The 19,961-nt window shown below is 44.3% G+C and overlaps 1 protein-coding gene across 1 annotated transcript in view; it reads left to right on the top strand.

The window, feature by feature from the left end:
- The window catches only part of ror1 (receptor tyrosine kinase-like orphan receptor 1), a 114,876-nt gene extending 108,787 nt beyond the window's left edge, over positions 1-6,089 (top strand). The window contains exons 8-11 of the mRNA XM_076170136.1: positions 1,485-1,664; positions 1,809-2,036; positions 2,478-2,842; positions 3,017-6,089. Coding sequence (XP_076026251.1) covers positions 1,485-1,664; positions 1,809-2,036; positions 2,478-2,842; positions 3,017-3,719 — 1,476 coding nt within the window. The 3' untranslated portion in view covers positions 3,720-6,089. The remainder of the gene's footprint in view (positions 1-1,484; positions 1,665-1,808; positions 2,037-2,477; positions 2,843-3,016) is intronic.
- Positions 6,090-19,961: the final 13,872 nt, after the last annotated feature.

Genomic DNA, 19,961 nt, shown 5'->3' with positions numbered 1-19,961 from the left:
GGGATCGCGTGTCCTTTCAAGGCCGCACGCTCATTCCTATAGAGCGTGCGTGTGTGTGAGTTTATCTTTTTCCACTTAATTTTGGTGTGTGTGTGTGTGCGTCTGTACAAACCAGAGTTGACATTCAAGGTAATGTGTATAATATTACCGCCGACAGCTGCGGACGGAGCCGCAGAATGTCACCGAAGCGTCAAAGCTCGTTAATATCGCCGCTTACTTTTTCCTCAGGATCTCAGTTTTCTTCCTCGCCGCTTTCAGGCCGATGCGTCACGTATCTGCTCAGTGTCGCTCGTCAAGCAGCTGACAGAAACGCTTCCAAAGGCCTCAACCTCATCACACTTGGGGGGATTAATGGAGCTTGACAGTGGGGTTTTTTTGGGTTGGAGAAACACACACACAAGAACGCACACACACTTATACACACACACACATACAGCATTTATGCATTTATTTCTTCCTTGCTGCTCTTATCTTAACAATTTTGCTGCCGCTCATCAGACTTTGAGGTCACCCAGGGGTCACTGCGTATGCCAATCCTTTTTAGACACACACACAAACACACACACACACACACACAAACATATGACCTGTGGTGGTGTGATGAGGATCTGAGGGTTTTGGGGGTGGGAGAAACCGGGAGAACAAACCCATAACTAAAAACATCTGCGTCTTTCATAACATCAGCAGGCCTCCATACACACATACACACGCACACGCACACACGCACACCAACCCCCTCAGAGTCCACACAGGCCTGTGTTTCTCTCCTGCTCACTTAGGAATTCCATTATTCATCCGGGCGTTCCTGGAATCTCAACATCTCTGCCAACCTCCTCACCTTTTATCTTCTCCCAAGCACAGCCAAGCACATCACACACACACACACACACAGCCCTACATCTACCTACCTACCGGGTGACTATACCAGACACACACACACGCACACTTAGACCAACTCAAACTCTGTTGTGGTTTCCATTAAGTGAATTACCAAACATTTGTGCCAAAAAATTCATAACTCTATGTTTGGATTTGGCTGAACAAACCAAACCTTCATTCCTCTGCAAACACAAGGACCACAAAGAACAACGACTCCTTTCCATGTCGTTCTTTCGATTTAATGAGAATTAATGGCTCGTTCTTCCTAAATGCAGCTAATCGACGGTTAATTAAGTCGTGGTGTTGCCAGATCTCAGGGGTTTGGATGTGTTGCATGTTCTCCGTTTCACTTTCCAGGCGCTCGTTTGAAGGGTAAATGTAATCGACTGAACTCGATTATGATAATTATCAAAACCGCCAAAGCTGACACAATCATTGCCTCAAACACACACACACACACACTCTCACTGTTACATTAAGCAGAGTCAAATTAGAGGGAGCGCTGACACTTTTCCGTTCAGCGATAATTGTGAGAAATGAGTGTCGACCCTTAACAAAGAAAATAATAATGGAGTCTTTCTGCTCTCTCTCTCTCACACACACAGAGTAAGGCCAAAGAGCTCCCCCTGTCTGCCGTGCGATTCATGGAGGAGCTGGGCGAGTGCATGCTGGGGAAGATCTACAAAGGTCACCTGTACCTGCCCGGCATGGAGCAGGCTCAGCTGGTGGCCATAAAGACCCTGAAGGACATTTCAAACCCCCAGCAGTGGGGAGACTTCCAACAGGTACAAACACACTTTAAATGTTGAAGGAACAACACGAAAATCAACCTATAAACGCTCAACCAACCAGTGTTTCATCATAGATCCAAAGGAAACGGCAGCATCGTCACATTCTCATAACTCAAACCCCTCTGCTCCTCCACGCAGGAAGCTACGGTGCTGGCTGAGCTGCAGCATCCTAACGTGGTGTGTCTGCTGGGCATGGTCACCCAGGAGCAGCCCGTCTGCCTGCTGTTTGAGTTCCTGCCCCAGGGCGACCTGCACGAGTTCCTCATCATGAGGTCGCCGCACTCGGACGTGGGCTGCAGCAGCGACGAGGACGGCACGGTGAAGTCCAGCCTGGACCACGGAGACTTCCTCCACATGTCCTTACAGGTGTGATGATGAGGATGATGATGATGAAGATGATGATGATGAAGATCCATCTTTCTGATTGTGAACAGGATTACTCAAGAAGTTAGGAACCAATCACTACAATGTACATGAAGAAGAAGCAATTTAACATGTTGATTATGTAATTGTCTCATAAATTTGAGTGGGCGTGGCTTATTCTTCAAAAGGTTTGTACCTCATGAAGAAAGTAACCAAGCTTGATGGACATGTGCACTCAATACTTAGGCACAAATTGACCTGATGGTGGCGCCAAAACCACAGATTTTGTCAATACCTTAAGAACCTGACATGGTGTATTACATTAATAAAGTTTGTTGGTCTGCATTGCATAATCAGAAGAGAACTCTGCCTTGGCTGAGGTATGTGCTCTCGTTTCTTTTGACTTCCTTCATCCCTATATTTTCTCGACCTGATGTACCCCAGGTGGCTGCTGGGATGGAGTACTTGGCCAGCCACTTCTACGTCCACAAGGACCTTGCTGCTAGGAACATCCTCGTTGGCGAGCAGCTCCATGTGAAGATCTCCGACCTCGGCCTCTCCAGGGAGATCTACTCCTCAGACTACTACCTGGTCCAGCCCAAGTCCCTGCTGCCCATCCGCTGGATGCCGCCCGAGGCCATCACCTACGGCAAGTTCACCTCGGACTCGGACATCTGGTCCTTCGGCGTGGTGCTGTGGGAGATCTTCAGCTACGGTCTGCAGCCGTATTACGGATTCTCCAACCAGGAGGTGATGGAGATGGTGAGGAAGAGGCAGCTGCTCCCCTGCCCTGAGGACTGCCCGCCGAGGTAAGATCCCATCTGTACTGCAACTTCATGTAAACTGTGAGGAAGTCAAAAGAAGTGATGCATCTTCAGTTTGTTGTATCTCCATCTTGTGTTCCAAAGCTCGCAATAAAATCAAAAAACTTTAAACTACTCAATATCTCGGTTCTGATGCTTTCTAACTTTGTGGTCCCTAAGGTTTTACGGCTTGATGACCGAGTGTTGGCAGGAAGGCCCCACACGACGAACACGCTTCAAGGACATCCATACCCGTCTGCGTACCTGGGAGGGTCTGTCGTCCCACGCCAGCTCCAGCACCCCCTCCGGCGGCGGGGGCAACGCCACCACCCAGACCACGTCCCTCAGCGCCAGCCCCGTCAGCAACCTCAGCAACCCCCGCTACGCCGCTGCTGCCGCCGCCGCCGCAGCAGGGTACCTTTACCCGGCCCAGGCAATGCCTGCCCCGGGCCAGATGGCTCAGATCCCAGGCTGGACGCCGATGGCTGTGACCCAAACTCACCAGCGCTTCATCCCCGTCAACGGCTACCCCATCCCTCCGGGCTACGCAGCTTTCCCGGCCCACTTCGCCGCCCCGGTGCCGCCGACCAGGGTGATCCAGCACCACCTGCCCCCTCCTAAAAGCCGCTCGCCGAGCAGCGCCAGCGGCTCGACCAGTACGGGTCACGTCAGCGGCGTGCCCTCCACCACGGGCTCCAACCACGACGCAAACACGCCTCTGCTGTCCCACTGCATCATGCCGGGCGGAGGAGGTCAGATGTATGGACACGTATCCCAGAAGGGCTTGGTGCAGTTGGATCACACATTGCAGACGTCAGCGCTGCTCGCCGTGGATTCCGACGTACGAATGTACAACGACTCTGTCATCACCGCAGACCTGTAAATAGGAGGAATGCTCGCACGCTTTCTGCTCGGGACCCAAATTGAAGGAGTTTGATCTCTCACGCAGGGACCCAGTGTGATCAAGTATACATAAGTTTCTCCTCTGGTCAGTTGGAGACCACATCAGCACATTTGGGTCGCGACCCATCGTGTAAGAAACACTGCCCACACACACACACACACACACACACACACACACACACACACACACACACACGCACACAGTACAAACAGCTATTAGACTTTGAAATGCCTTATTGTTTAAATCAAGCGTATGGTTTGTAAAGTGTTCTGTGTATTATTTTAACCTCTGTGTAAATACGGTACTTAAGTCCTGAATGAATGAAATGCAAAGATATATATTCAGAGGAACTTATTGTTACGTTTTAGGTGAAACAAAAGCAGCATGTCGCCTCTTCATTAGTGCCTCGGTTAAATCTTCAGCTCACTGATAGTGTTTAAGTGCCTTTTAGCAAATTTGTGACTTGCTTGTCGCTGGACAAAACACAGATGCGCTGTCCAATGAGAATACAAAGACTGAACGATGACTGTAACCACACTCGGCGGTCTGGAGCCTGAAGCTGAACGTCTGTGTTTGGGATGATGCTCCTGGCAGGAAGACATCTCACCAACCAAGCAGCTTAGTATCAAACCATTGTTTTGATTTGTTAGAATATGTATCTGACACGATGCATCATCATCATCATCTTCAATCTTCATCAATCCCTCCAGAACTGACACCTGAATGTTTCCGTGCAACATGGCCACACCGCCGCCTACCTAACCTTCCTCAAACCTTAGTTTAGAGCTTGCCCTTATGTATATATTCTATATGCCTTTTCTTCCTCTCTCCTCTTCCACCTCTCCTCATCCTCTCCTTCAGCTGACAAACGATCTGGCTTCAAAGCCGGCTGCCAATGAACCCCCCTGCAGATCTACAAACGAAAGCGCACAGCACTCACATCCTCTGTAGCCTCCACAAGATAAAGTGGACTGGACTCAGGGTGTGAGCATCATCTGTCAACCGAGGGTGGGGTCGGGTTATTGTCAGTAATGTAAGCTTAACACCCGCCAAACCCCCCTGTGTGGGAAAGTGCTGTTTTCTGGCAGATCTGTGGTTTACTTTGATTTTTCAGTGTTTTGATTTTGAAGGAACTCGCCAAATCGTACAAAATACAGCATGAAAGAAAGGGAAGAATCAGAGTAAAGGTCCAAGAAAATGAACAAGCAAAGGAGATAACATTTTGACACTTTATGTTGCTTTTATTTGGTTTTGCGTCAGTCCACGGTGTAAGTTTGGAGATGTGTGCAGATGCTGCCTGAATTGGCCCAAACCCTTTCAAGTCATGAAGGCTCTAATCAAACGAGAGGCTTACTGAAGTGACATTAAGACCAAGAAAAAGGACATCTTAGAGCACGGTGATCCCCCAAAAAAGGGTTAAAATCAGGCGTTAAATTATTATAAAGATCAAGAATTACAGCTGTATTTGTATTTATGTCCAATAGAACAACTAATGACAGGAAAGTAGCAGTGTAACCTTCTTTTATATGAAGAAATTGTAAGTGCTTTGACTCGGAAAGTTTCCCAAACTGAAGACGAGAGTGACCTGCAAATCAACCAATCTGTCACTCTGCTATGAAGCTTTGGTCTTCTTTTTAAATGATCAAAAATCAGAGAACCAGCAACCTTTTGTGTAGGTGTGTGTGTGTGTATTACTCTTGCACTCTTGCAGCACCTGTGTAGTAGACAATCTTTGTCTTGGCCATGTGCCTGACTGTATGCGTTGCACTCTGCTGTTGTTGTAAAGCGTAGTGCAGATGGTTTCATATGTGCATAGTTTCAAGTTTTCAGGAAAACAGAATTCACAAACATCGTTCACATGATCTGAATTTGTTAGTGAGACACAAATACTCTTAGATCAATCAACTGTCTGTCCTGGTAGCATCATGAAGGTCATGTAGTAGGATATTGATTATTTGTGTTAAATCAGGACTGTTTAGATCATTGGAATCACATGTTGTGAATCTTTTTAAGGTTTCTAAGAGTATCGCCTTTTGTTTTCACGTCCTTCCTTTGCTTCTGTACTTTTATCTTTTATCTTTTTAATCAGATTGAGCTACCTAGGTGTCTGAGTTGTGTTTTGTACATGCAGCCTCCAACATGTAAAGAATTTTTAGTGTACTTGTATAGCAGTGCAAAAACCACTTGTACACAAGACTGTGAATCTTAGGCAGGTCTAGGCAGTTTTTTTTCTGTTTGGCAAAATCATTACGGTGCCCTTTTTGTTTTATTCTATAAACAAATTACAACATTCAAGCAATTTTGTATTTCGGTAGCATTGTACCCATTACAGAAAGTTTACATGCATAATCCTATTGACCAAGAGAGGCCTTGTCTTTGTATTATATCTGAATCTTTTTGCACAGATGTTTTGTATTGCAAAATCATTTATTAAATGATGTTGTTTGGTTTACTTTGCCATCAGTGTTGATTAATGTGTTGTTAACAAGACTGTATGTGTATGTAAGCATTTTTACATTCACTTTTCTCTTTCTTGTTTCTTTGAGGGAGAGGAGGAGGCGGTGGACCAATCCACGCTTGTCTTGATGATTAAACTTGCAATGGCAATGTAAACCCACAAGATACCGCCAAAACCATCTTCGCATTTGTTTGTGCACTTACTGGTGTTGACCAGTTGATGATGCCATTGAGCCGTTTCAATGGGTAAGGCAGCAGACTCAGAGCAAATCATCCAATCATTTTACCCCTGCAATTAAGTTATATCAAAACAAAGCTCCTGTAAATATAGGTATTGTGCTGAAAGTAAATTGTACTGTAAGTTTACCATGCACCTTGTGATTCATCCCTCACAACCAACAATCACACTTCACTATCTAGTGTTGATTTAACTTCTATTTACTTGACTGTGATGCAACATTTCCCTTTCCAGATAAATGGGTAATCCAGTTCCTTTGAACAGGCCGCAGTTATGCTCTCACGCCCCATGCCCAAGCTCTGTCAGAACACCAGGATAAACTCCAAAAGTCACGATCACACTTTGGAGGTGGGAGAGACCGTAAAAGAGAAACCTCTTAGAAGAGTCTGTAGACTATTGTCACTGTTTGTGTTTTATCATGGCCATGGAAGATAGATCAAGTCCTTAACCATGACACCTCAAACACATTAGGCTGCAGGTAATCAAGACAACTAACACTTTGCTTTACATCATGCCATAATTAGTCTCCATTTTGTCTGAAGAAGACTTTGCAAGTATTTGGCAGTACTAGACCCAATGGCATGGAACAAGTACACAGTACCAGAGTGCAGCACACCCACACACACAAACCAGCACAATTTCCTTGTACTTTTATATACGATTTTAGGAACACGGGCCACTATAGCCTGGTAAATTTGTGCACCACCAGACCAATTTGGTCTCTAGGGGGCAGCAAACATCCAGTTTATTGATTGAAGCTTTGACTTGTTTAAGACAGCAGAACTGGTGTGAAGAGAAAGTGAACCAAGCCACCTGCTTAGGGCCCCCAGGGGTCAGGGGTCATGTTGTCAGGTGAAAGGGTGAAATTATGTAACAGTCTCCACAAATGACAACATTTGAGTAAATGAGATAGAAGTACTAACAGCAAAAATCAAGTAAATCCAATTGCACCATCCAATTCATCTACAGATATTAAATAAGCATTGACCTTCTCCATTCATTTAATGTGTTCATGTGTGTTCATCATCGCTGTGTTACTTTTCACATCTGCCTGTAGGTGAAAGGTTCTTTACATTAAGGCTTCTGCTGGTGACAACTGAAGGCTTCCGCTTTGACGCTCTGATGAATGGGAGGAGGAGGTGCGGAGAGACAGGAAGGGAGGGATAGAGAAAGAGGGAGACAGAGATATAGTTTCAGCTTCTGTCTCTCATGGCAGCGCTGGAAGACTCCAACAAGCCCCTGATTGTTGGGGAACACGAGCTGTTTTTGTTGAGGGGCTGACAGGCGCTTGACCTCTGCTGTCCATGCTGCCACATCGTGACCTTGGAGAGGGGAAGTCTGAGCTGAGTCCTTTGAACACTGTCAAGTGAAACATCACTGCCTAATTTAATTCCCGGGGGGGGGGGTTGAGGGTAAACCATGGAGACGACACTCGTACGCCTGCTTTAGTCAAATTAGTTTACATTGCTATGCCTCCCTGTATGCGCACATCTAATTGGTCAGTTGTGACATTTTACACTCAAGTATTATCTTAACAATGGCCTCTGAACTTGACAACAGTCCAGTCCTCTGAGCAACTAGAGGATATTCTGCTGTTTCTCACTGCCGAGCCATTTTGTATCACAACGCTGACAGATGCTAGCAGCCAGAATTCCTAGCTAACTACAAACTAGCAGTGCTGTCACACACTAGCATTGCTTTCTTGTCGTGTCAGACTTTCAAACTGAAAGGTAGTTTCAAGTACATATAGAGAGTATAATGGTGACATGTTTCACAATTAATAGAAATGTGCATTTAACTTTTACTCTAAATTGGCTCCTGCTATGTAGGGGGTCAGCCCTATGTTCCCTCAGCCCAATGGTCCCACAGCCCTATGTTCCCTCATTTCTAAGACTTTTTTCAAAATTAGGCCCTATGTTCCCTCAGCCCTATGTTCCCTCATTTCTAAGATTATTTCAAAATTAGGCCCTATGTTCCCTCATTTCTAAGATTTTTTCAAAATTAAGCCCTATGTTCCCTCAGCCCTATGTTCCCTCATTTCTAAGATTATTTCAAAATTAGGCCCTATGTTCCCTCATTTCTAAGATTTTTTCAAAATTAAGCCCTATGTTCCCTCAGCCCTATGTTCCCTCATTTCTAAGATTTTTTTCAAAATTAGGCCCTATGTTCCCTCAGCCCTATGTTCCCTCATTTCTAAGATTGTTTTCAAAATTAGGCCCTATGTTCCCTCATTTCTAAGGGTTAGGGTTAGGGTTAGGGAACATAGGGCTGAGGGAACATAGGGCCTAATTTTGAAAACAATCTTAGAAATGAGAGAACATAGGGCTGAGGGAACATAGGGCCTAATTTTGAAAAAAATCTTAGAAATGAGGGAACATAGGGCTGCGGGACCATGGGGCTGAGGGAACATAGGGCTGTGGGAACATAGGGCTGATGGAACATAGGGCTGAGGGAACATACAGTAGGCATGCTCCCCTATGTAGCTAGCTTGTAGCTTCGACGCATTTGCTTTTGTCTTAATCTCAGTATGAACAAAAATTCAGAGTATTGAATGTGTTTATGATACACATACGCATACAAGGACTTCGTCTTTGCGATGGAGGCAAATGAAAAGCGGATTTCTTGTCATTCATATGTACATAAATGAGATGATTGTTGGGTTATGTGTCGTGTGAGTCAAATTGGCAAAGAAATTCCAATTTATTGCCATGTTTGAGTGTCGGCCAAACTAGATCGGACAACATTTGATCCCATGTGCTTTCTAACTGTTGGAATGGGGTCACTTGTACCTGGATGTGTAACTGCTGAGCGGCGTCTGTCACACATAAACAGAATCATGTGTGGATATAATTGCATTTTAAAGCAACATTAAATGAGGTTGGACATGTGTTATTAAATCTCAGACTTCCTGTCCTGTAACATTATCTGCCAGGGTGTCGGCTCTGCCCTGCGCTGGCTGTGTCTTTTACAGCTGAAACTCATTGTTCGGGTCAAAAGCATTCAGCTGTTTTAAACATTAACAGTCCTCCCCTTTGTTGCGCAGATACTCATACTCGGCCACGCAGTCGGAAAGACGGGAGGAGAACAATGGAGTGAGAGACAGACCTGCATTCCTTCTCTCTATTCATGCCTCGCAGGTTTGAGATCACATGACCTCGCCAAACATCACTGACACTCACCACATCAGCTCAGCGTGAAAGGGAATCCTGTGAGTGGAGCGTTCCAATAGGAAGTTACGGGGATGGTATCAGATTTTAAGCGAATTACTGTAATCTGCTGAGACAAACCTTAAATAAGAGGGTTCATGTTTCTTGTTGGAACATTCCAAATAGCGCCACCGGTCACTTATAATGTGCGTTTGCTGTGGTAGTGCAGTATGTGAGGGACGTGGATTAGTGCTGGAGTGTATTCATTCATTCATTCATTCATTCATTCATGCATTCAGTCCACTAACATCATCATAATCACTCCTTGTTGGTTCGCAGCTTGAACTTAAGATCTACGGTGAGGCCGTGTGTGTGTGTGTGATTAGTTTTAAGCAGTATAAATGGAAAGCGGTCAGCCTTTGCTGATTCCAGGCCTAACAGCTTAATGGAGCTGTAGTAATGATGTTTAAATGGTTGGAGAGACTCGACAGGGCTGTTAAATTGGGTGTGTGAAGTGCCGAGCGCCAGATTGGATGAACAACACTTGTTATGGGGGCCGAAAATGTTTTTCAGATAAGAGATCTGTATCAGATCTGTATTTCATGTGACTGAAAGACTTGGTACATGTGAAGGTTAAAGGGAGTGTGTGTGTGTATGTGTGTGTGTGTGTGTGTGTGTGTGTGTGTGTGTTTGTGTGCAGTATAAATAGCTGAGGGAGTAGGTCAGGAATAGCCGTCAGCAAACACCGCACGTTTAAATGACCCACACATACGCACCATGTATACATCCATCCACACATTCACATCCAATGCACATTCATAATAAACTTTGCATGGGACATAACAGTGTTGTGATCTAAAGGATAAAGAATTCTTTAGAGCAATATAATTCTTTCTCCCTCTCCTCTCCTCTCCGTTCCTCTCCTGCCTCCTCATTCACTCCACACACTGCACAGCATCAGGCTCTCCCTCTAATATTCCATCCATCTCTGTGTTGGAATGGGGGTCTAATGCGTTCCATCTGTGTGTGTCAGTTGTGGGGCTCTGCAGGCGAGGTCAGCCACTCTCCTTCCCTCCTTCTCCTCTTCCACTCCTTTTCCAAAAACACCCCAAGTCTGGTTCCACTCAGCCAGCCTCTAAAATCTAAGATCTCTATCCACACTGGGGCCCCTGGCCTGAGGCAGCGGGGGGGAAGGGGGGTCAGCCAGGCCCCTGAAACTGAACAACCTGGATATAAGATGCTCTGAGTCACTAAATAAATGAATGAATGTAATAATAACAATAATAATAAATGAATAAGTGATAAATGTTAAGTGATGTCATCAGAAGGTGAGGAGGAATAGAACAAAAACAAAACAATCTTGCTGAACGTCTTAGTGTGTGTGTGGGTGAGCTGTCGACAGAAAACTAAATTGCATCTTTTAATCATCTGCTTCTTTAACAAAAGCAGCATCAGTCTTCTTGTATTCTTGTATACAGACCACCCAGCAGCTGTGTCCATGTTTGATGAAGGACTAATGACACAGCCAGCAGATGGAGACGGAGACGTCATAATGACATCTTGTCATAGTGGTCAGATGTCCTCAGAGTGAAGTCCACTCTAAAACTAAAACTGTGCATCCTGGTGCTTTTCCTGTGAACATGAATATGTGTGTGAGCGTGCGTGCGTGCGTGCGTGCGTGCGTGCGTGCGTGCGTGCGTGCGTGCGTGCGTGCGTGCGTGCGTGCGTGCGTGCGTGCGTGCGTGCGTGCGTGCGTGCGTACGTGTACTATGTATAGGTTTTTTTTTACTGTTACTGTTAAATTCTCCCAGATGTTTTCTGTAGCACTGAACTGAACTTTTTAAATCCTAAACATGTCTCACCAGTTTTCATCAATTAACATAGCTGGATGTGATAATAATGATGGGAAATCCACATTGTTCTAGAAGTTTAGAGCACTATTATTGTAGCAATATTATAGTTTATTTTAAAAAATAATTTTTTTTGAGATTTTTCAATAGTTTGGTGCAGGAGCCACTTGTTGCTGTTTGCATGACGTCCAGACAAACACAAACACAAACATGATTTGGACGTTAACACACACTGGCTGCAGCTTTGCTTTCCAGTGATCTTAGGTTGTATGACACGGGACACATTGGAGAGGACTGAAGAATCAGATTGGAGCGAAGATGAATGGAGACTTGCCCAGAGGGAGAGAGTGTGTGTGGTGTGAAATAAAGAACTTTGCTGCCTCAGCTCCTTTTTATTCTTATCTGTCCTTTTACTCCAGTGCTGCAGTCTGAACAAAACAGCCTTTGTGGAGAGGTTTTTGATTTGTGCGTGTGTGTGTGTGTGTGTGTGTGTGTGTGTGTGTGTGTGTGTGTGTTTTGTGCACTGAAAACTCAGCTTCACTTTTAACTTCACTGTGCAAAACCTCTGCTAAGATCAAATGTGTGATTACAATCGTGCTCGTGTTTCCTGCATGATAAAGGTGTGGATGGAAGAATTAAAAAGACTCCACCGTTACGGAGAGGAGTACTGAGTACAGTGATGGAAGAAATACTTACAACCTGGAATAGTAATACTGTGTGTTAGAAGTAGATTTTACTGTAAGGTTTGATTCAGACAGAGACATACAGAGGCTGAGATCACAGCACCGATATCACAGTGGGCAAAGCAGCCGGGAGGGCAGAGATCCTCATCTCCTTCCTTCTCTATTCCTCTCCTCTCCTCTCCTCTCCTTCCATCTTCCTCCTCTTTCAGCTCCTCCTCTGCCCTACTTCTGTTGCTCGTGTCTTTTGATATTCATTTTTAAGGCCTTTGCCTGGACTTGCCTCTTTACACACGCACACACACACACACACACACACACACACACACACACACACACACACATGCATGAACCAGCATTTCTCATTATCAGTTCCCAGCAGCAGGCAGCTTTGTAATCAGAATGTTTGTTTATGAGTGTTGTGCAACATAAACACACACACACACGCACACACACAGACACACAAGCACAAAGCGTCTCTTCTACTTTTCCACACATTTACATTTTCATACATATTGAGTCATATTTCTATTTTCTCTCACTTTATCTCTCTCTCTCACAGACACACACACACAGACACACACTTGTCAAACACAGCGCTGCACAAAGCTGCAGCTCCCGTCTTGAATGGAGCCAGAAATAGCATTGGTTTTTTACTTGGAATCGGCTTAGTCTTCAAAGAGAGTTTTTTTGATGTAGCAAAGGGAGTCAGAGTGAGATGGAGGAAGAGAGAGAGAGAGAGTGTGTGTGTGTGTGTGTGTGTGTGTGTGTGTGTGTGTGTGTGCGTGTGGAGGGGGGGGTGTGAGAGAACAGAGCAGATCTGCTTGTTATATCCAGCTGTAAGAGGGGGCAAAACTTCAAAGAATCATGTTGCCATAGCAACTGCATGGCGCCCGCTTCAAAGACGCCCCCCACCCCACCGCCTCCCTCACACACGCATATGTGTAAAATATGAATTCATGAAAAAAAATGATGGCAGAGGCAGAAGTCAAGTCTGTATTGGATTTAGACGGACCGCGTCATACTTCATGGTGTGTGTTCAGTGTGTATCACCGTATCCAACAGAGATTGACAGAGATCGATGAGTGTATTGATGCGCTGCACTTTTAACGATTAAACCCTGCGATTAAACCCTAGCAGGGCTTCAGTGGGGGGGTCCAGTCCCATCTGACTGTAGGTGCTGCTTGTGTGGTGAAATAATGATCTGCTCTTGATCCTATATGAGTTTAATCTGCCACAATTATTTCCTATGAAATCTTTATGTTTTGCTCGGTCATCTGCTACGGTGTAAATTGATTGTAGTTTCTTTAGTGTTTTTAGTTTGTGTAGCTTTCAATATTGATCAGTAAACATTTGTTACTCCTTCATCCTTTTTCACGGCTTAAAGGACAAAGGAATTCAGCATTTATCAGACAAGATGTCATTTTAGCTGACTTTACCTCTGCTTCACTCTATTTAGATTAGTTTCAAAGTTGAGTTGTCAAAGCTGACAAAAAGTGAAACACCGACAAACACATTGCCCCTGAAAGATCTAGCAAAAGTAACACGTTAGAATCTGCCCACATACACACCTGTTTAGTGTTTAGTCAGCAGAACAGAATGTGCTTTTTGGAATGGAGACGTTTAAAGAGGCAGAACCTAAAGTGCCCTGTTTTCACACTGTGTGCACAGTGGTGCTGCAGCAAGGGAAAGTAGCAGAGGATAGACGCTCCAAATAGACCCCTGAATGAAAATGAGAGTATGAACCCTTGAGAGAGGAGTTCTAATATTTTCCGGCAGAGCTTTTTTCTGTCACGGATGTTTGTCTTGTTTTTCCTGGAGCTCCTCTGTGTGAGCATCATCAGACCACGATTACAGAGAGGACGCTCTATATATCCCATTAAAAACTAATGAAGATGGTTCCATACATTATTTAAGTGTCTCTCAGGCAGTAGATGCTAATGTCTGTTTTCATTCCACACCTCGTCTTAACATCTCAGACCTTGAGACAGGAATGATAAAAATTTTGCCTCTAGGTCCCTAAGTTTTATTTTGACAAATCCTTCCTTGGTTTAAATTCCTCTTCTCTTTTATTGTTGTTGACTTGTACCTATTTTTAGTCTTCAAATCTTGATGTGGTACTCTAACCGCAGTCTGTAACCTTGTTTTAAAGTCACGACACCAGGAAACTCTTTCGCTCAGAGCTGCTGCAAGGTCATGTGGATCATCAAACCTCATTATACAATATTTACATTGTGCTGACAGCTGCGATCCCAAACAATTTGACGTTCTTTTGCCTTTGTGATCCATTTGTGCCTCTGCTCTTCTTTTCCAGGCCTCTTCGCAGACCAGGGGCCTGTCACGCATTAGGATCTGGGTCTCCACTGACTTGTCCCCGGAGCGTTTCCTGTCAGTAGATGGACGAGTGCCCAGAGAGTCTGACTGAAACTGAAGCTTTGAGGCTGCCAGCGCGTTCGACTCAGCTGGGGAAAGGGAAGTTGTTTACATGTGGAATGTTTTCTGTTTTCACCGCAGTGCGATCTCCGTGGCGCCGTATGGTCATCGAGAGACACAACCGGGTAAGTCAGTCAGGATCTCTCTTACTCCACCTGTGAGCTATAGAGAGACATTTAATTAACTTATTCTAATAGACTAGACTAGGATTATAAACCCTTATTGCAAATAGTTGACTAATCAAGTGATGTTGGAAATTAAAAATACAAAATTTACAACATGGAATTTGCCAGCAAACAAGGAATATGTGGAGATGTAATCTGAATATGGGTCATTACGATTAAATATCAAGTTGTCTGGCACTTAAATGCATTTAAATTGGGTTTACCACCAGACCAACTGGAATACACTACTTTTTGGTAAGCCCTTGAACGCAGCACAACATCTCATTGTTTGCCATCTTGAGGCTTATGGAGACAGAGTGAATATTGCTTTTTCTTAATATGATGATCTTGTAGTTTCTCTCTCTCTCTCTCTCTCTCTCTCTCTCTCTCTCTCTCTCTCCCTCTCTCTCTCTCTCCCTCTTTCTCTCTCTCTCTCTCTCTCTCCCTCTCTCTCTCTCTCTCTCTCTCACTCTCTCTCGTGTCCCAGACTAAACTGAAGACATTAGGAGCAGATGTACCCAGAACATTTCCCAAAGCGGTTTGAGGCTCACCCAGAGCCCGCTGGGAGAGAGAGAGGAGGCAAATAGCTGCGGCGCTAATTCAACGTCTCACAGGCAGCGTTCTCACAGTACCTCTAGTCACTCAACTCACCAATAACTGCCTCGATAATGTGGAGCTTATTAATAGATTCCGCCACAAGTCGTTTTTATTTCTGTAAGTTAGGGACTTGTATGAATAATCTCTTTTAACGTGAAAAGAAACATTAAAAGAAACAACCAGCCTGTGATCATCAAAGGCATATTTGCGGAGCCATAATCCTCTTTTGCGTGCAGCATCTGCAAGATCACAGGAGACCATAATAAACACATTCAACTGCAGATCTGGAACCGACTCAAATGATGATTCCTGCTTAGTCGTGACAGCAACCTACACTAGATGAATCAACATGAAGACGCATCTACTCCTGATATTAACATTGAATCTGAATCCAGACACCTCATATGATGAAGACAGGGTGCATGGGGTCATTTGACAGATTACATACTATCGAAACGGCTTGGAGGGAGTTTTCTATTCGAGGTGTAAATACAAATTACAACCTAGATTCATACTATTATATATTTTTTTGGTTACTTTTTCATCTTTTTCCAATCTTAAAGAGCTCCTCTGTGTCTCTGTCTGTGGATATTTGGGGTTTCTGTTGTGTTACTGCTTCCTTTCCACCTGTCATCTTTGTGTACCAGTTTAGTTTGGTAAGCTGCTTGTTTAGCAGGGGAAGAGTGTGTAGCTTTAAGTCTAACAAGCCTCGATCTGTCACCATCCACTCACTGTATTTGGTGATTACCACAGCAGGAAATAGTCACAGTCGCTCAGTTGTTCTTGGCTTTGGCTTTATTTACACAGGATGAGAAAATCAAACTGGAGCATTGTCTTCTTCTAACACAACACTGACACCCTAGCAGACAAGTCTATTTGCATAACCTTATAGAATCTGGCTTCAAAACTGAGTTGCAGTCCAACACTTTCGACGGGAACAGGCGATATTAGATCCTTAGCCAAAATTTCCCCCCTGTTTGCACGTCAAAAGAAATCCTCTCTGTGTTTGAAGCCACATGTGAAAACCCAGAGTGTGTGTCTCAGCGCCGCGTTGAGACAAAACCTCAATCCAGATCGTTCTCATCTAATGTATTCATAAAGCCAGAGATCCTGGACTAATCAGCCCCTCTTCTCCCCTTTATCTTTGCAAACCAGGTGGCTTTGTGAGTCTGTGCTGTAATTAAAATAATGCAAATGGGATAATCCTCCAAAACAAATCCTTCGGCCCTCCGTTAACGAGGACCCCTCCCTGCTTTTGGGGTGTAATGAAATATTTTCCATCTCTCTCCCCGTGGAGCTGTGTCAGTCACACAGCCAGTTAGGATTAGTACATTTAACCACAGACGCATGAGCTTTGGCTGAGCCGCAGCCTGAAAACGATCCAAGAGATAAACCGGAAAAAACAATGAGAATCTGCTCCGACTGCTGCTTCGGCTTCTATTTATGGAACGCCGCTGTGACGGCTCATGAATGCTGTCACGTTTTTATAACTTTTCAAGGTGACAATCAGTGTGATTAATCCAGTGTACCAGATGTGTTTTTAAACAGAAATCAGAAATCAAACATGGGCAAATATTCTATAGTTTCACCGATCTGACAATGAAATAACAAATAATGCAGAAAATATTAAAGTTTCATTATATATTGGTCAGAATGTAAACTCATATTTTGTGAACTCTTCTCTGATTCAAGTCAGATTTATGGTGAATGGCCCAATATCCCATACAGCATCTTTAAAGGGCTCTGAGCCCAGCACGAGCTCTCTAAGACGACAAGAGAAAACTCCCCTTAAAGTCCTTCACTTGTCAGGGAAAATGTGGAAGAAAGCTCAGAGAGAAAAGCCTTTTTAAAAATCCAGCAAACTGGTTTTTCACTCAAAATGAATGAGGCTCAACAGGGCCAAACTTCCAGCCTCCAAACCCCCCACTGTGTACTTATTTATGTCTACATTGAATAGAAATGCTTTTAACCAGACACACACACACACAGACAGAGAGAACAACAGGTGCTGAGCAGTGAGAGTGGAGTGTGTGTGGACTGACCCCGGAGCTTTGATGGGGTCGGCTCAGCCTCTGTGGCCTGGAGACGGACGGAAGCGAGGAAAGAGAAACGTGGCTTTGATACAAATGTGCTGTGGTTTTAAACATGAATTACTTAAGTCTATCTTTGAGTATGTTAATTCAAATGCTCTTCCTCTAACGTTTGCATTGGGATTTCTATATTTTTTGCCTGTGTAAACACTGGAAATAGTTAAGGTGCAACCAGTACAGGAAACGAATTCCTTTGAAGAACAGTTATCTTATAAATGAACACAGAGCGACTGGATATTTGGCAAATTAAAAACAGTTTGTTTTACTTGTCGAAGCTAAGAGCTGAAAATGAAATAACACAGCCCCGAGGAGAGAGGGATTCTGGATAATATATTTGGTACACACACTACGTCTAACCACTCAACAAACATCCTTGTGTTTGTAAGTGTCTAAAAGCATCTGACTGCCATGCAAACATCTGATGGAGTCTGCAGCCAAAGACGCAGACAGACGAGCCTTTGAGCAGCGTGGACGCTCCGGCCAGAGACTCTCTCTCACTGCACAGTCCCCCCGTCTGCAAGGCTGTGTGTTCACCGCTGCTGCCAGTCACACTTCAGACGAGGAGCCATCCATCGAAATGACACAGAGAGAGGACAAGTGGAGGCATCTGGGTCGTTTAAAACAAACGTACAGTCTGAAAAACAGCTTTGGCGTTCAGTAATATGCTTAGTTCTTCTTATATTGGCCGCATTTTGACTTTTAATCTAATCACCATATTCAATTTATGAGTTACACCTGCACATTCACTCTACGGTTAGTCCTAGTGTCGACTGTGAGGGAGGTCTGATGTCTGCTCGACTTTCATATTTATTTTTAAAAGAGAATAAATTGACTTTTTCCCTCCATTTCAGTTTCCCAAAATAACACCCAGGCTCTGGCTCATTCCCATTGGCTCGAGCTGTGAGAGTCATTAATATTTGATAAAGCTCACAGAATTAGAAGCAAAGGGAAGTATTCATTTATGCAGCTGGATATACATTTAGTGGTGGACCGATGACTGCATCTGTGTTCACGAGCAAGGCAGCACCAGGGATACATACACATACTGCTCTGCTTCTTTTGTTGTATATTTGTTGGATATATAGGGAGGCAGTAGCTCAGTGGGTAGAGCTGCCGCTTGGGAACTGCTTGGGAACCGGAGGGTTGCCGGTTCGAGTCCCTGCCAAGGTGCCCCTGAGCAAGGCACCGAACCCTCGATTGCTCCCCCCTCTGCGAAGGTTGGTAACGTAATGTGAGTCGCTTTGGATAAAAGCGTCTGCCAAATGCTCGTAATGTAATATTTTTATTGAAGGAAGCTTTTGACATGACAGTGAGCATACAGTTATCGGACATTTTGGAGAGTGTTTTTGATACTGAAAGGGGGGGGGTAACAGTAGGGTGACAAACAGGGCAACAGCAGAAAGCCACGGCAACCGAAGGTCGTGTAGAGATGACACATCAGTGTGGATGACGTCAGTGTTGTTGGTTCTATGATCTCGTAGGTACGGTTTTTACAGGATGATGTCAAACAGCAGTTTGGCAGCTACAGATCGCATCATAGGCTGAGGTGGGAGAAAAAGAGAGAAAGAAAAAAAACACACAAGGAGGGAGAAAGGAGAATAACAAAAAGGGAAGATATCCCACCCAAAGACCCCACCCAACAGTCACACAACCCCACATTCACACAATCTGTTCTTCTGCTCTCTCTCATGCTGCAGCACGGCCTGATCACACTGAGTGAATACAAGCTGCTTAGCTGCTACGCTTTGGCCAAACACTGACCAGATAACCTCCTGCTTTTGTGGATGTGATGTGAACATTGCAGAAGTAGTGGACTAATCAAAAACGAAGCTTCTGTGATGATTTGACTTTCGGAACTTTGACCCAAACTCCTATTCACTACAATACACTACAAAAACAAGGGTTAATCCATTTCTGTTGTGATAGTTAGATTTTAGATTTAGATCTCCAGATTCTTACAACAATCAAGAACAAGAGTGTAAAGGCCAGATGTGCAGTTGCAAAGGTGCTACACTAGAATCTGGTCAAGTGGTAGAGGACAGATAAGTGCAGAGGTGTCAGCTGTGTGACGGGCTGAAGCTCAGTCACACTTTAAAGCTTCACATCATCATCCTCGACTCCAATATGCTTTAACAAATGAGCTATCTGTCACTATGTGATTTTGCCCATGAGTCGCTCAAGCACACAGGGCTGCTCTTTCTCAAAGCTGCTCTGCCATGTCCAAATGAAGTGAGGGAGAAAACAAGGACCGGATCCATACAGGAATGGAGTCTCCGTAGAATCCATACTCAAAAGTGTCCCTGAGGTTTCCATGGATACAGTACCTATAAAACCTGTCTAAGTTTAATTCCTTTGTTGGGAACTTTTACGGCGGATGTGTTTGAGATCTGTGATTACATTCTAATAAAATTATAGCAAGATAATGTGGTTACAAAAGTCCACAAACTATTAAATATGAAAACCCCGGGCAATGTTTTAGTGATTTTGTTAGGCTCATGATTTGTATTTTGCATTCAGTCGAAGGCTATTTAAAGTGTGGGAATTAATGGTTAAAAACTGAAGTGAA

The sequence above is a fragment of the Genypterus blacodes genome, unplaced genomic scaffold (genome assembly GCF_046128005.1).
Source record: "Genypterus blacodes isolate CSIRO-AG114 ecotype Tasmania unplaced genomic scaffold, CSIRO-AGI_Gbla_v1 ptg000215l_1, whole genome shotgun sequence".
Taxonomy (NCBI): domain Eukaryota; kingdom Metazoa; phylum Chordata; class Actinopteri; order Ophidiiformes; family Ophidiidae; genus Genypterus; species Genypterus blacodes.
This window is presented reverse-complemented; position numbering and strand designations above follow the sequence as displayed.